At 40.8% G+C, this 13,594-nt stretch overlaps 1 protein-coding gene across 5 annotated transcripts; it reads right to left on the reverse strand.

Annotated features, from left to right (window-relative positions):
• Positions 1-1,549: 1,549 nt before the first annotated feature.
• On the reverse strand, positions 1,550-11,078 carry pkia (cAMP-dependent protein kinase inhibitor alpha). Of its 5 annotated transcripts, XM_072689729.1 has the most exons (6): positions 10,958-11,078; positions 8,215-8,309; positions 6,890-6,937; positions 6,442-6,475; positions 5,610-5,787; positions 1,550-2,736 (listed from the first exon to the last, which is right to left on the reverse strand). In XM_072689729.1, the coding sequence occupies exons 5-6, from the start codon at positions 5,758-5,760 to the stop codon at positions 2,654-2,656; spliced, it is 234 nt and encodes a 77-aa protein (XP_072545830.1). In that variant the 5' UTR covers positions 5,761-5,787; positions 6,442-6,475; positions 6,890-6,937; positions 8,215-8,309; positions 10,958-11,078; the 3' UTR covers positions 1,550-2,653. The 5 variants fall into 5 exon arrangements, with proteins under 5 accessions (XP_072545830.1, XP_072545839.1, XP_072545822.1 ...); XM_072689738.1 differs by lacking the exon at positions 6,442-6,475; XM_072689721.1 differs by having other exon boundaries at positions 5,610-6,475.
• Between the last annotated feature and the right edge of the window lie 2,516 nt (positions 11,079-13,594).

Genomic DNA, 13,594 nt, shown 5'->3' on the forward strand with positions numbered 1-13,594 from the left:
CAGCTATTTTACGATTTGTTATGAAAGCCAAATACCCAAATAGCCTGGGTTATTTTATCATGCTTCAGATCTAGTCAATCAAACGCACATTTGGAAAAAGCTATTCAAACACATGGCAAAAACTCTTCTCACTCCTCGTTACTCTGTTTACTTCATAAAGCTGCACTTCCAGAAGGAGGAGTGCATGTGTGTGAGGAATCTAAACGTGATCTAAGTCACTTCAAGGTCACTGAGTGTAGGTGCCAGCTGGAGAAATGTTCTAAACGCTATTTATTGCAATCTTTTGTTTTTTCTGCGCTAATTCAAGTGAGTCAACCAGATTATTAACATTCTCTTTGCCAGCAGAGTCAGGCTTGCTAGAGCAGGACAGACACCAGGGCAGATATTAGGAGCCGTGCTGCATACACACTGCATAAATAATGTGACTTTCCCATTGGAAGTATCATGATGACAGTACTCCACCCCTCAGCTGCCATTACGTCAGGGTTCTGATTAATTACATCGGTAAGATTATGTGGGTCACAGGAGTTGCAAAGTAAACATTGGACTTTTCTATGCAGGTTCCTTGCAGTCCAGAGCCCACCAACCCAGCTGCAACAGACCCTGTGAATGAGAGAGAACATGAGAATGGGAACATGAGAATGGGAGAAAACACATTTGTAAAACACTAGAACATTCCAGACTAGCATGAATAAGACAAGAACATTTTACATGGTAGCCAAACATTAATAGTAGGAGGACATTGTAGAAGAGTGTGAATGGAAAAGATCATTCGAGAACTGCGGGAACAGTGGGGAAACATCCTACAACAGTGGGAACTTTCTAAAACAGTGTGTGAGTGGTGGAAATAGTTGAATTGGTGGTGGGTTTAGGATCTGTGCTCTGACCTTTAGTTGTAGTTTCCATGTAAAACATATTAATAGACAAGCAAATGATGCAGGAATTCTACATAGACTAAGTAGCATTATGAAACAACCACTTTTTGAGAGGAGGCATATGTCCGAAGCCCTTTCCCCTAATCTAACGTCCTAGAAATTCCACCTCTACCTTGTTCATGTGTCCCATCTCCTCCCTTTTAACCCTGTCTCTCATCTATCATTCCTGTCTTCCCATATCAGAGGGGGGCTGGCTTCCAACAACAAAGCAGAAGCCACTTGAACTCCAGCCCACAATCCTCCCCCCTTTCTTGCTTATTCTTATGTGTGAATCTTTAAAAAGCTGGTAGGTCTTGACACGCATGCACAAGTGCAACATGTAACATTTAAAATACAGTTCAGGTCCAAGTCATTTTGAGCCATTGTTCCACTCACAATTTTTCAAACAATAACAGGGTTAAGACGTTTTGATCGGACAACAATCTGCGCTTATATAAAGTTATTAGAACAACACAGTGGATCTCTAAAAAAACAAAAAAAGGAATCACCTTAGGAGTGTCAAACAGAAGAAAATTTTAATGGCTCTTAAAATATACAAGGTTTGTTGACCATGAGAAAATGTAATTTGTCCAACACTCATTTTTATACACAAGTGAAAAAAAATAATGAGAGCATTATTATGATCAACCATTATTCTTTATTATCAAATTTGTGACACAGAGCAATTGAACAAATACGGAAGACAGAAATATGAAAAGTGTATATGAGCTTTATCATTTTAAGCAGTTTCAGAAAGATTTTGAAATGTTTTTGTTTCCTTCTTTAAAACAAACAAACTAAAAAACATCCACACAAATCAAGAAATCACAACGTACTGGAAACATTTAGCTCACACGTTACACGGCAGCATGATGTGAACACCTTTACATGTATACTCTCTCAGTATATTACGAATATATTGAGTCATGCATGATCTTTTACTTTTCACTTGTGATGACACTTGTCCAAGGGTCAGAGTGCTGGACCTGTGTAATGTGAAGGTTAATTTCTTGTGTATTCAATAATAATAATAATAATAATAATAATAATAACAATGGAAAACAGCTGCTGCAGTCATTAAAGCAAAAAAAGAAAAAGAAAAACTGAAATATCAAATCATTAAGTTATTCATATTACAACACCGCCACTGCTTCTACATTTAGAAAAAAAAACCCAACACTCATTTCAGCACGGCTACTTTGGCAGTTGATCCGGAGTTATGGGGCATAGTCCAGATACTCAACGATGACTGATGTCTCTCTCAATGTCTTTCTCGGTGAAATCAATGCTTTCCTCAGAAAGTCAATGTTTTCCTCCATCAAAAGCACAACAACCATAAGCAGCCTACACCTCCACCTGTCTGTATCTACACATCAGCAGCCCTGGCTGGAGGTCTCACAGAATTAGCTCCAGATGAACAGCTAACAGCTACAGTGATTAGCTAGGGGAAGGTGATTCCTACATCAGCTATGGTATTGAGGTGACTGACCAGGCCACTGCTTGTTCGCAGTGACGCTACAGTGGAATGCCTCATCCGTTACTGAAGCTGCAGGCCCAGACCCTTACAGTGAAATGCAAGAGCTGTGCCTCGAAGGCCAAGCCGCTGCTAAATCGAGAACAGCCCAGCAGAGGGCACCACCTCCACTGTGCGTACTCCAGCGCCTCCATGCTCAGTCCTCAGATGAGCCACTTGAGGGAGCTGATGAGATTTTTCCTCCTCCACTTCTCACAGGAGCCTGTTAAGTTCCCTCCTCTTTAGTCTCCTCTGGTTTGGGGTCAGAGTCTGAGGAGCCTTGGCTTTTAGCACAGTCATTCCCCTCATCTGAAGGATAAAAAAAAATAAAAAATAATAATAATAATTACCACTGCAATGCAACTATACAAACTAGGGTAACATGCTGTATTGAAAGGCCAGTGTTTTTCACTATACACTTTCACAAGACATGCTTAAAAATACAGGTGCTTTAAAAGGTTCTTTGAGTGATGCCACAGAAGAACCACTTTTATGGTTCCATAATAAAGATGTAATAAAGATGTGCGAGTGTGAACATTGATCATGCTTCATCCAATACTTCTGGTATGTGTTGGGGAATTGATGAGGTGATCATCCTCCAAGTCCTGACCTTACTAATGCTCTTATTGCTTAGTGCAATCAAATTCTCACAACAATGATGCAAAAACCAGTAGAAATCTTTCCTTGGACACTAGAGACAACGGTGGTTTGACACTACAGACAGCGAAAGCAGGATCAAATCTTTGTAAGACCCTTGATTGCAGAGAAAACAGTCAATGAGCAGGTGTCCCAATGCTAATATATTGTGTAGGGGTATAGTATTATTTTGGTATCCAGATTGGTATTAATATCGATACCATACTAATAATACACTTGGTCAAATCATGAACTCATCTTAGAATTATATTACTTACTCAGACACTTTAAAAAAGGTAAAGGAACACCATCAGCTGGCATTGCCTCAGGAAATGTGTCCAAGTTGACTATTTTTATAATATGATACAGGTAGGTTGTGAGAGGGGAAGGTTTAATATGAGATCATTGGTTAATATTGTGTCTGGTGTTCTGGTGCATAGACACATACTCAAAAGTCAAGCTGTGTTTTAGATGCTGCAAAAGTCTTTAGGTTTTGATAGAAGAAAGAAAAATAAACATTTAGAGTTACTTGGACATTGATTAAGCACAATCTTGGAATAAACTGCAGTGCCAATAGTAATGTTGAACATTAGACATTCTTTTTAGTCTAGGCTTAATCATTTGACACACCCTATTTGGATAAAAAAAAAAAACATCCCCTGACATTTTTATTTAAAAAACAAACTGTGTGGGTATATTTAAATATTTAAATGTGGAAATCTCAGCAGTAAAAGTAACTGGATTTTTTCTAAAATGTAGTAACAGCGAGTGCACAAACACACTACAACAATACAGCTGGAGAGACTGGCCATCCCTTGAGAGCACAAAGGCCACAGGGCGTTGGGAGCTCTGGTAAAGTCACTGTAGCGCTCCACATGGGCAGCTGTTTGTTAACCGGAGTACATTTAAAGGAAATTTGAAAAACCAAAGTCTCATGCGGAGAGCCACTAACAAGCTCCCGAACCTCTTTGCTTTGCCTGAAGCTCAGTCATCTGCTCCATAATTCATGGCCGCCCTGCCTTTCAGTGCCAGATTAGATTACAGAAGTAGTGCCATGACACGGAACCTTCTGTAGGCCTCCTCCGCTTGCTCCACAATCTACAAATGACCCACTAGCACTGAGGCAAATGGTATTGATTGGCTTCAGAGCCTTCGATTCAACTTGAATTCAGTTGAGATCAGGTTTCAAACGTAATGGCTTTTGCAGAGATGTTAGCGAGCAGTAACACAGCATCACATCAACAGCATCAAACACACAGGTTTAATGGAGCAGTGCTAAAATATGTCCCTTGCCCTAGGCTCTTTCTCCATCTGTAGGTTTGGAAAGGTCAGCCACTAGCAAAAATCACTAGACTTGCTTTTTTGATATAAGTGATCTTACAAAACACACCTGTTTAGGAGCTTTAAAAATTGTTTACCACAGTAAACTCTTCTTATTTAGTTCATCAGGTACAGTAGATTTAGTGCCTGTCTTACGTTTTTATGTAAATGGTGATGCTTGGCATTTGGAACACCCCCACCTCTGGGACGGTGTCTGGAACGGCCTTTTTATTTATTTATTGGTTTTGTTGTAGCGCACAGAACTGGGGATGCAACTGTTAAATACTTTCAGTTGTGAATATTGTATGCAAATGTTGAAGGACAAAATAGTTCAAGACAAACAAATGAAAACTAATTAACTATTTTGTACTGCAGATTAATGTTCCTCTTTTTATTAAACATAGTAATATATTGTAACAAAATCGAAATGAAATACTAAATAGGCAAAGAATGGACATCACTGTCAATTAATTATGTTTTTATTATATTATTTTATTATGTTATTTTATTATGAAAAGTAGGGGGTGGGTCTTGTTCAAACAGTAACACTGATCCTGTTTGAACATGACCAAATCGGCGGTGACATTGGCGGCTAAAACATTGGGCCAGATAACAGCACAATGTTACCATGATGTCGTTTCCTTTTAATGTTATGATAAACTCAGCAACATGTTTTATTAGTCTGGCCCAGTATCTGGTGCACTGGTTTTGGTCAAAAACTTGTCAGTGATCAAGGTGTTTAAAGGCTGCCTAAAAACCTGATACCTACTGCAGCACACTCCACGCTCAGCACAATCAGGCTTATGTATCCCACCTTATATACTCATACCCCCCCCCCCCCCCCCCCCCTTTGCAGCTCTAACTGCAGATTTGGAGCTCTGCAGTTATGGTGTCAGCAATGGAGAGTGTTGGAGACTTGTGGTGCACTATGCACCTCAGCACTAGTCTCATATCCCACTTTGTAACTTTGCGTGGTCTTTACTACTTACATTTCTCAACAAATCTCAAAAAAAATCTTTTTTTTTTTTTTTAAGGTTGTAGATACCTTATGGCTTTACTAAAATAAGATGCATACATAGCTTTCACTAACAGTACAGTTTCTACTCTCTGCACCCCTGAATATGGGATACTTATACAACTTGCAACAAGTGACTCACCAGCACCCAGTATAATAAGCAAAAGTTACCGGCTATCCCCGCAAAACAAAATTAGGTGACTTCACTTGCCTGCTTTGTTGATGTTGAGTTCAGAGAGAGTCTGGGAGAGCTGACTCGCGTCCAGCCCACTGGAGTCCCCCAGAATGTCGTGCACTGCATTCCTCCTGCCAGTCCTTCCAGAGGCTATGAAGTCTTCATACGTCGCCTCCACATCAGTCATATCTAACTCACTTCAACATAGCAGTGTCTGAGAGAGACAGAGTGAGAGAGACAGAGATGATTCTAAAATCTCAGTCTCAAAGCAAAACAACTTATCATATCTAGTCACACACAAGTCCTCACAATCTTCCACAGTTAGAGGCCAAGAAGCGGAAGAAGAAATGTCTCTAAATGCTAAATAAAACATGGCCTGATGACATGTTGTTGCTTTAGCCTGGTTCCTACACACCAAAATGGAACAAAGACAGTTTGTCCCTGGCCAATACTGTAGGAGAACGCAACGTAACAAATTCTCACGTAAGTTCTGACTTATTTATGTGGATTTGAATAATGACTGAGTTTATGGTGTACACAAAAAAAACAGAAAAAGGAACACTGCCGGAGCTTCTATGACATATTCTCTATTTTAGACATCAAGGAAAGTTCCTGTCGGAAAACACCCACATGTTCCTCAGCATCATTACAGTGTCCCAAACATCACTACTTGTCTTTTAAGATAAGTATACGCAGAACAAAATTCAGTTTACATTTAAGATGGAAGTGATGTCTAATGTTTCAGACTAAAGATCTAGAAGATCAGTCTCTTTTATTTGAAGTGAAAATTCAGGAAAAACGTGACGTAAATGTTTCAAACTTTTAATAGAAAAACAACCACCAATTTGCACCAGATGTATCAGCTTACCTTCAACGTTAGTCAAGGCCTTTCTTTAAAGAGCCTATATCACAAAAAAGCTGAATTACGTCACTTGTTTTGCTGTACAAATGTGCCATTCACCATCACAAAAGTCAACATATTTACATTTATCCATCAATTTACCGCTGTCTAGCTCATCTATTCTGAATTTAAAACACTGCACTGTTTTTGAGACACAAATAAACATAAATAAATAAATAAATAAATGTTTTTGTGCACTGGCAAACATCTGGTCTACATACTCAGTCCTTGCTCTGTAAGTGGGGAAACAAACAAATTGGCTGGGGATCAGTATTTTGCACTTGTTGGCAGGGCAGGGAGGGTCAGAGCACATGCTAAGTGTTAAATTACACATCTAGTCAAGGCAGAAATAGCCAAGAAACAGCCAATAAGGAAAAGATCTGATGAACAAAAGCTGAACAAGAAATTTTGAGACCTGGTCAAGATGAAGACAACATTGGAAGTGTCTGGACGGTAAAGAGACCTGAAAGACATGAAAAGGGATAAGGATGTTGTTCTATTCCTGCTGGATAGGTTGGTAACATTGACTTATTTTTGCTGTTTTAAAAACAGTCCTTTCCCAGAATTGCATAGAGAGCCTTTAACTGTTTCTGTGACCATACAGCAGTTCGACCCCGCCCCTTCCATGCTGAAGTTATAAAGAGTGTTGCAGCCTGAATTGCTTTTTAAGACACAATACAGCAAATCTGACAAGTGTGTATTGGTACTTTAAGAATACTTAACACCTACAGATTTAGCTTCAAAATATCCCATTCATGGTTTCGTGAGACTGCAAAAATCCACACATTTACATTAGTTAAAAAGCGGTGAACTTTCTGCGAAGCGGTGAACTGTCAGCGAATCCACAGAACCTTCTGGTCTTGTCTGACTAAATACTGGTCATTAGACGTTAGAACTTATGCCCCTGCTGCGCCCTGAGAAGCTCTGCGGCTATATTTAGTTCATGTCATCATTGCGGCTCAGTTGTTCTCAGCTGTTGCTTTCAAAATGGTGTCACAGGGTGGATAAACAGTCGGAAGGAGGTCACCATCATGGAGCAGTTGGCATACTCGGAGAAAGCCTGTTTGATTATTTACCCCCACTTAATGTGTTCAGTTCAATGTAAAAGCCCATCCCACTTATTATCGTGACCGATGTCTGACGTCTTCTTCTGTTTAAGCTGCTGGGATAAAACAAGCATTTTAGGGGGTGCAAAAGGAATCTGAGCATTGTAAGGCTGAGTATGGGTGGGGCTCCATTTGTGAATGCTAATCTAACGGTGGTTTGGGCCTAAAAATGAGTGCACAAATGCTGGGCCTTGTAATAGATTTTTCTAGGCTACAAATTAGCCCATGTTTGTTGTAGTGCAATGTGAGCTTCAAGACCAATAACAGGTCCATGTAATGCTGATGATGGTAAAATAGCAGTAAACCTGAGAAAAAAAGACATCTTTTGGGGGAGGGGGACTATTTTGCCTTACAGCCCCCTGCATGTACCCCTCCGCCATGAGTGGACTGTAGAACAAGCATATTCATAACCAGTCCATACAATACCTTTGGCATTAAAGGGCCTCAGATGTGATTTTGAACACCACCAATGCAAAGCAAGTTCCTCTCTTACAAATCATACTATTTCATTAAGCTATCAAAAACATATGGAATCCCCCTTTAATCCCCCCTTCTGCATCATGTAGTCAGAGTAAAAACGCTTCTATTGGCTAACGCAATCTGTATTTTTCTACATTTGACATAACAAGCTCACCTCAGTCGTGCTGTTTTCCACAGTCGTTAAAGTGAAGAGGAAACGCCTGAATCCCCGAGCTGAATCTGTCTCCTCGCCAAACTGTCACAGAACACCTAGCCAAAGAAATTTCAACATTAATAATCCCATCTGCTACAGTCAGCACCTGTCCAGAAGTGCGGAGAACCAGGCCGAGCCGAAACCTCATGCACACTCTTCCTTCTCTCCAAGCCCCGTGGCACCCAAGTTCAAGTCCAAAAAATCAATACGCTCTGTGGGTGGGCAGACAGTTCCTTTAGGCAAAAGTGACAACTGTACAGAAGGCTCTGTGCACATGCTCACTCCGAGTGTGCCAAAGCAGGCTTTCGGTGGCATCAGCCAACCCACCCACACAGACAGCTTGTGCAACAGTTTTTAGCAAAAACATCCCTGAATGGATCGACGGACTGAGTCATTCAACAAGTCCGACACATTCATCTGCTTTGCACTTGGATATTAAGCCTGTTTTCTTCCTGACAAACGAAATGGTGCTGTAAACGTGCCTCTAAGCCATGCTGCTTACAACCAAAAAAGATCTGTAGTTATGTCATATATAATACTTCTACAGTAAACTATAATACTTTCAATGCCTCGGTATAATATTACTGTGGAACTGTTGTACTGGAATCTATAATACTTGTAAAGCTTGATAATAAACTTTTATGATTTCTCTAAGAAGAGCCAGGCACCTAAGTTTTTCACTCACCTTTAAACCTGTGTAACGTGACATGACAATAAACGTGATGGAGTTTTGTTCTTGCTACGGATACAGAGTTAAAACAGAATTTCATTTAGAATATCAATTAGTTATAGAAACAAATCTAAACAGATTTAAATAAAGATTCAGAGTGGTTGGAGTTAGGTGATGATAACCCGCCCAGAAAATATCACGGTTTTACAGTATCACTGTATACAGTATTTCACAAGAATTTTTGTTGTTCTTCTTCTTATAATATTATTAATAATACTACTCATTATTACACATTGACTGTGCTATAATTAAAACAGAAAACAGTTTATTAACGGAAGTCTATTTAAAATATCTCCCTTTTGAAAATAAATCAGAAAGCTTCTTGTGAGGTGAAGCTCTTTCCATTCATTTTTGATTTATCTGCTGATTATTTGCTCTATTAATCAACTGACTGGTTGGTTTTCAAATCTCTGAAAACAATATGAGATTGGAGGGATCTTCCATTTGATTGCATTATTCTTCAATAATGGTGTTTTGCGAATGCGGACCACGCTAGCTGCGGCAAGGAGGAGATCACGAGAAATTTGGGCTGGAGTTCTGGGGGCTTCGGGCTGATGGGGCCAGAAGCCAGACCCCCCTTGCCAGGTAGAGGTTGAGTATGATTGGATGATGAGGAGGAGCAGGGGCGGTGGTGGGGTGCAAGTTTTCGTCACGAGAACGAGAAGGGAGAGGAGCGGTTTTATAGTGTGTAGAAATGGAGGGGAGGAGTTTGGGCGTGGTCCTTTTCCATTAAGCAAACGTACACGGTATGATAGTCAACAATTTCCTGACAACCCTACAACAATATTCCTGACAACCCTAGTTGGATTTGTCCTAGAGAAACGCAGAGTCAGCATTGTTCAAAGTGATGGTGAAAAATGTCTGAGATAAGATGTTTAACACTTATTTGAAAACAATGGAAGAGGGGTGCAACTTTTAGTTTCCATCACTGAAAGGAAATCAGAGTTGGAAAGTTTCTGTACAATGAACCATTTCACATCAAACCACTCTGAATAACTTTATCTCTCAACCACTCAGATCTGTGCAAATCTGTGTAATTCCCTTTTAAAGCTTAGCTAGTGTAACAATTGGTAAAAGCTGGTTTGTGCCTTCTGCCATTATCTTTACCTTTGTATGCATGCTCATGAATAAAGCAGCTCTGGGAAAATGCCTTTAGGATACAATACAGAAGGAGGCTACTCCATACTAACATCTCAAACCCAGTGTGAGTAGTGGCGTTGCTGGGCTGTGTATTATTGTAGCAATGGCTTCCCTGGTGTGCATCTGCAATCGACATCCTCATGCAGAGCGATACTGTAATGACATGCAGTGTAACAGGCCTAATATAATGACAAGGCATCAGCTGTGATGTCGATGCAAGGATGCAGGTTTAGCCTACAGTCAGCTATTCAACTCAAACAGAGGGTAATGATTACAACAGTAACAGTGGAGGGGTGTTCCCTACTGAGAGCAGAATATCCAAATGATCCAAATAGCCTAACTTCACTGATACTGCCTGACACGTCCTCTGTCTGGCTAAGTTACATAAGATTGGATGTAAGATCTGGACAACGTACATAAGGACAGTAAGGACATGTTTACATGTACATGTTCAGAACAAAGGGCCTGCTTTTATTTCTAACAACAAAGGCGCTCAGTCGAATTTCAAGCCAGTGCACATCTGTAGGCTGGCACAGGCCTTAACCCAAGTCCTCAACTCGTCCCTGCTGAACAGTCATGTCCATAATATTTCAGCTCGACATGCAAGGTGGACATACCTACCTACCCACCTACCTACCTACCTACCTACCTACCTACCGAGGAGAGATGAAATCATGCATGCACGCGCCGGGGGCTTACAATAACTCCAGAGGAGGGTAAAAGGGCGCAGGCGCATTAAGGAGGACGCTAGCTACCCTTCCCACTGGTGTCCTAATAAAGAAACACACGTCGTGAACATGTCACTAGTAAGTGCACGTTTCGGTCGGCCCCTACCTGTTTCAGGCTTTACGATGTGTCGAGCATGGGGAGTCTTCGTAGTCTTACCGAGCGTAAAAACAAACGAGAGGCACGCTGGCAGTGCTTCTGCTGCTGCTGCTGTTGATGCGCTATTATTATTTTGTTCCCTACCCGTATTCCGATTCCCACGCGTATTGCGACAAAACCCCGCCCCCTGCACGCGGATTGGTTAGTAGCTCCTACTCCTGCGCTACGGTTGGCTCGTCGTTGTTATCGCGCTCTGGTCGCTGCTCGTCGGATATTACCACGTGGTCAATTTCATGGCTGTGTTCTCAATCGCTCTCCATTAGCTAAATAGTGCTCTATTTAGGGTGTTTAGTGTGTTGGTGGAGGTTGAATTGTCAACAGTACACTTGACTGCCTGTACTGCTTCGGTTGACTAGGCTGCTGTGAACTGTGAGGGTTTTATTGTGGTGATTTTCTCGACCGAGGCAGGAAGACGTAGAGATTTGTGGGATAATTCTGTGTGCGCATGTCTGATTTAGAGTTGGCCAGTATGACAATATTTGATCATACTGTGAATAATTTTGTTATCATGATATCTATATATCATATCTATGGTAGAATCAGCAGACTATTTGACAGCTTGGTCCACCAGGCAGTCAGGATGCTCAACTCTCTCCCTGCACTGCTCTGCCTCCCCTTCTCCTTTCACCCCCTTTAACATACAAACTCTGAATCCTCACACCAATAACACACAAACTCAGTATTGAACGCTGCATTATCAAGAACTGAGTCTATAAGCTTCAATTTGCACTACTGTTTATGGTTGCACTGACCATATCCAGATTTTTAGTCTGCTGCACATGTCATTTGACTTTTTATGCAGTTTCAGGGAGCTCTATACATATACTTTTATAGCATTTAGCTGACGCTCTAATCCAGAGCGACTTACAAGGTTACTCGTATTACAGAGGAGGGCCAATGCAGTGTTAGGAGTCTTGCCCAAGGACTCTTATTGGTGTAGTGCAGCATAGCCACCCAGCCTGGGAATCGAACCCCAGTCTCCCACATGGTGTGGTAGCTGACTGGCAGGTAGTGGCGGTCTCTGTCGCGCCACACCAACCACAAAACTTATACAAACACTTAAACTCTTACATTCCTACAAAGTAGTATAATACCAATTCTATGCTTAGTTTTATTTCATGTTTATGTAAATGTTTGATGTTTCTCGTTGCTAAGATCCTACGAATAATGCAATTTCAATCCAGTGTATGTCTTGTACATATTGCAGTTTTGACAATAAAGCTGACTTTGACTTTGACTTGATATTACGGATATCATCATTGCTTAAAGAACATTGATCAACTGATCAACTGCACATTTCATTACAAAAAGCATAGAACGTCCTGTTTAATTGGATGGAGTCCAGCATGTTGAATAGAAACTACAGTGGTGAATACTGTGTATTGTGAAGAGGACTTTAAATATTGTGATCTAGTATTTTTTACCACATGGTCCACTTCTAGACTGATTGATTTTTTTAAAAATCTTCCAATTTTCACATTTGCAATTTTTCAGTAAGTTCCAGTAAGTGTTTGAACGTGTCCTGTTTACCACACATGCAAAAAAGTATGTTAAACACACCCAAATACCATATCTAAGCCATTGATGTAGTGTTGGTCTCTGTCCTACAGTCCAGTGAAGGAATTCCAAGCTCCAACTTCCATCTTCCGAGGCACATCGAAGGCAGCATAACCTTAGATCCTAAAGCTTAACGTGTTAGTAATGTCCTAGCACATAGTTTCAGAAATGTCATGACATTTATGAACCCCCTCCTCCTTTTGTCTTTTCTTTCTCTCTCTTTCCCATGTACTGAAATGCCCAGTTCCAACAGCTCCACCCCAGTACCACCATACCTGGCTCTCCTCTACCCTGCTGCCCGCTGTCCTGCTCCGGGGCCTTGCATTAATTCATCCTCAGCTCACTGCATGACTATGCTAACTTTATCATTTCACTCGCGTTTACATCTTTCATGGCTTGACAGCTTATTTGCTATTTTTCTATTTTCTATTGTTTTATTGTTGTTTTTTCCTGTTTTGCTTTTTATTGTGCTATCCAGTGTCAACCTGAGGAGTCTTTTGAGTCTTGATTCCTCTCAAGGTTTCTTACTCTCGATCTGAGGGAGTTTTTCCTTGCCACTGTTGCCATTGGCTTGCTCAAAAGATAAAATTATGCTCTATCAGGGATGGGCAACATGGCAGGAGTCCAGCACAGTGTGCTGATTTCCCCGCTGTGATAGTAACAGACCTACTGAACCTGACAATTAGCAGGTGATTTGAATCGGCTGTAATTGAAGCAGGAAAAGCAAAAAACTGTGCAGGAATCTAGGAGTTGCCCACCACTGCTCTACACACTCAGACTTTGGGACAGGCGTAATGTCAATGACTAGCTGTTCTGATGTATAGATACATATGGACCACTCAAGCAGAGGCATTATTCAGTAGTCATCGTTGTGCCTATATTAATATTTCTAAATGGGACAAAGGAATGGAATTGCATTAAACTGTCATTCGCTCCTTGTGTTAAACAAAAATGCCACTGGATCCCCTGAATTTTGAGGTTGTTAATGAGTCATAATAATCATTTTTACTGCAGCGCACTAAACATCAT

The sequence above is a fragment of the Salminus brasiliensis genome, chromosome 1 (genome assembly GCF_030463535.1).
Source record: "Salminus brasiliensis chromosome 1, fSalBra1.hap2, whole genome shotgun sequence".
In the NCBI taxonomy this organism is placed as follows: Eukaryota; Metazoa; Chordata; class Actinopteri; order Characiformes; family Bryconidae; genus Salminus; species Salminus brasiliensis.

What these genes read in the sequence shown, in the direction of transcription:
- pkia (XM_072689756.1), bottom strand. Translation starts at nt 5,760, where the DNA reads ATGACTGATGTGGAGGCGACGTATGAAGACTTCATAGCCTCTGGAAGG. An exon ending in ACTCAACATCAACAAAGCAG is followed by an intron (nt 2,737 to 5,609) that starts GCAAGTGAAGTC and finishes TTTATCCTTCAG; the next exon opens with ATGAGGGGAATGACTGTGCT.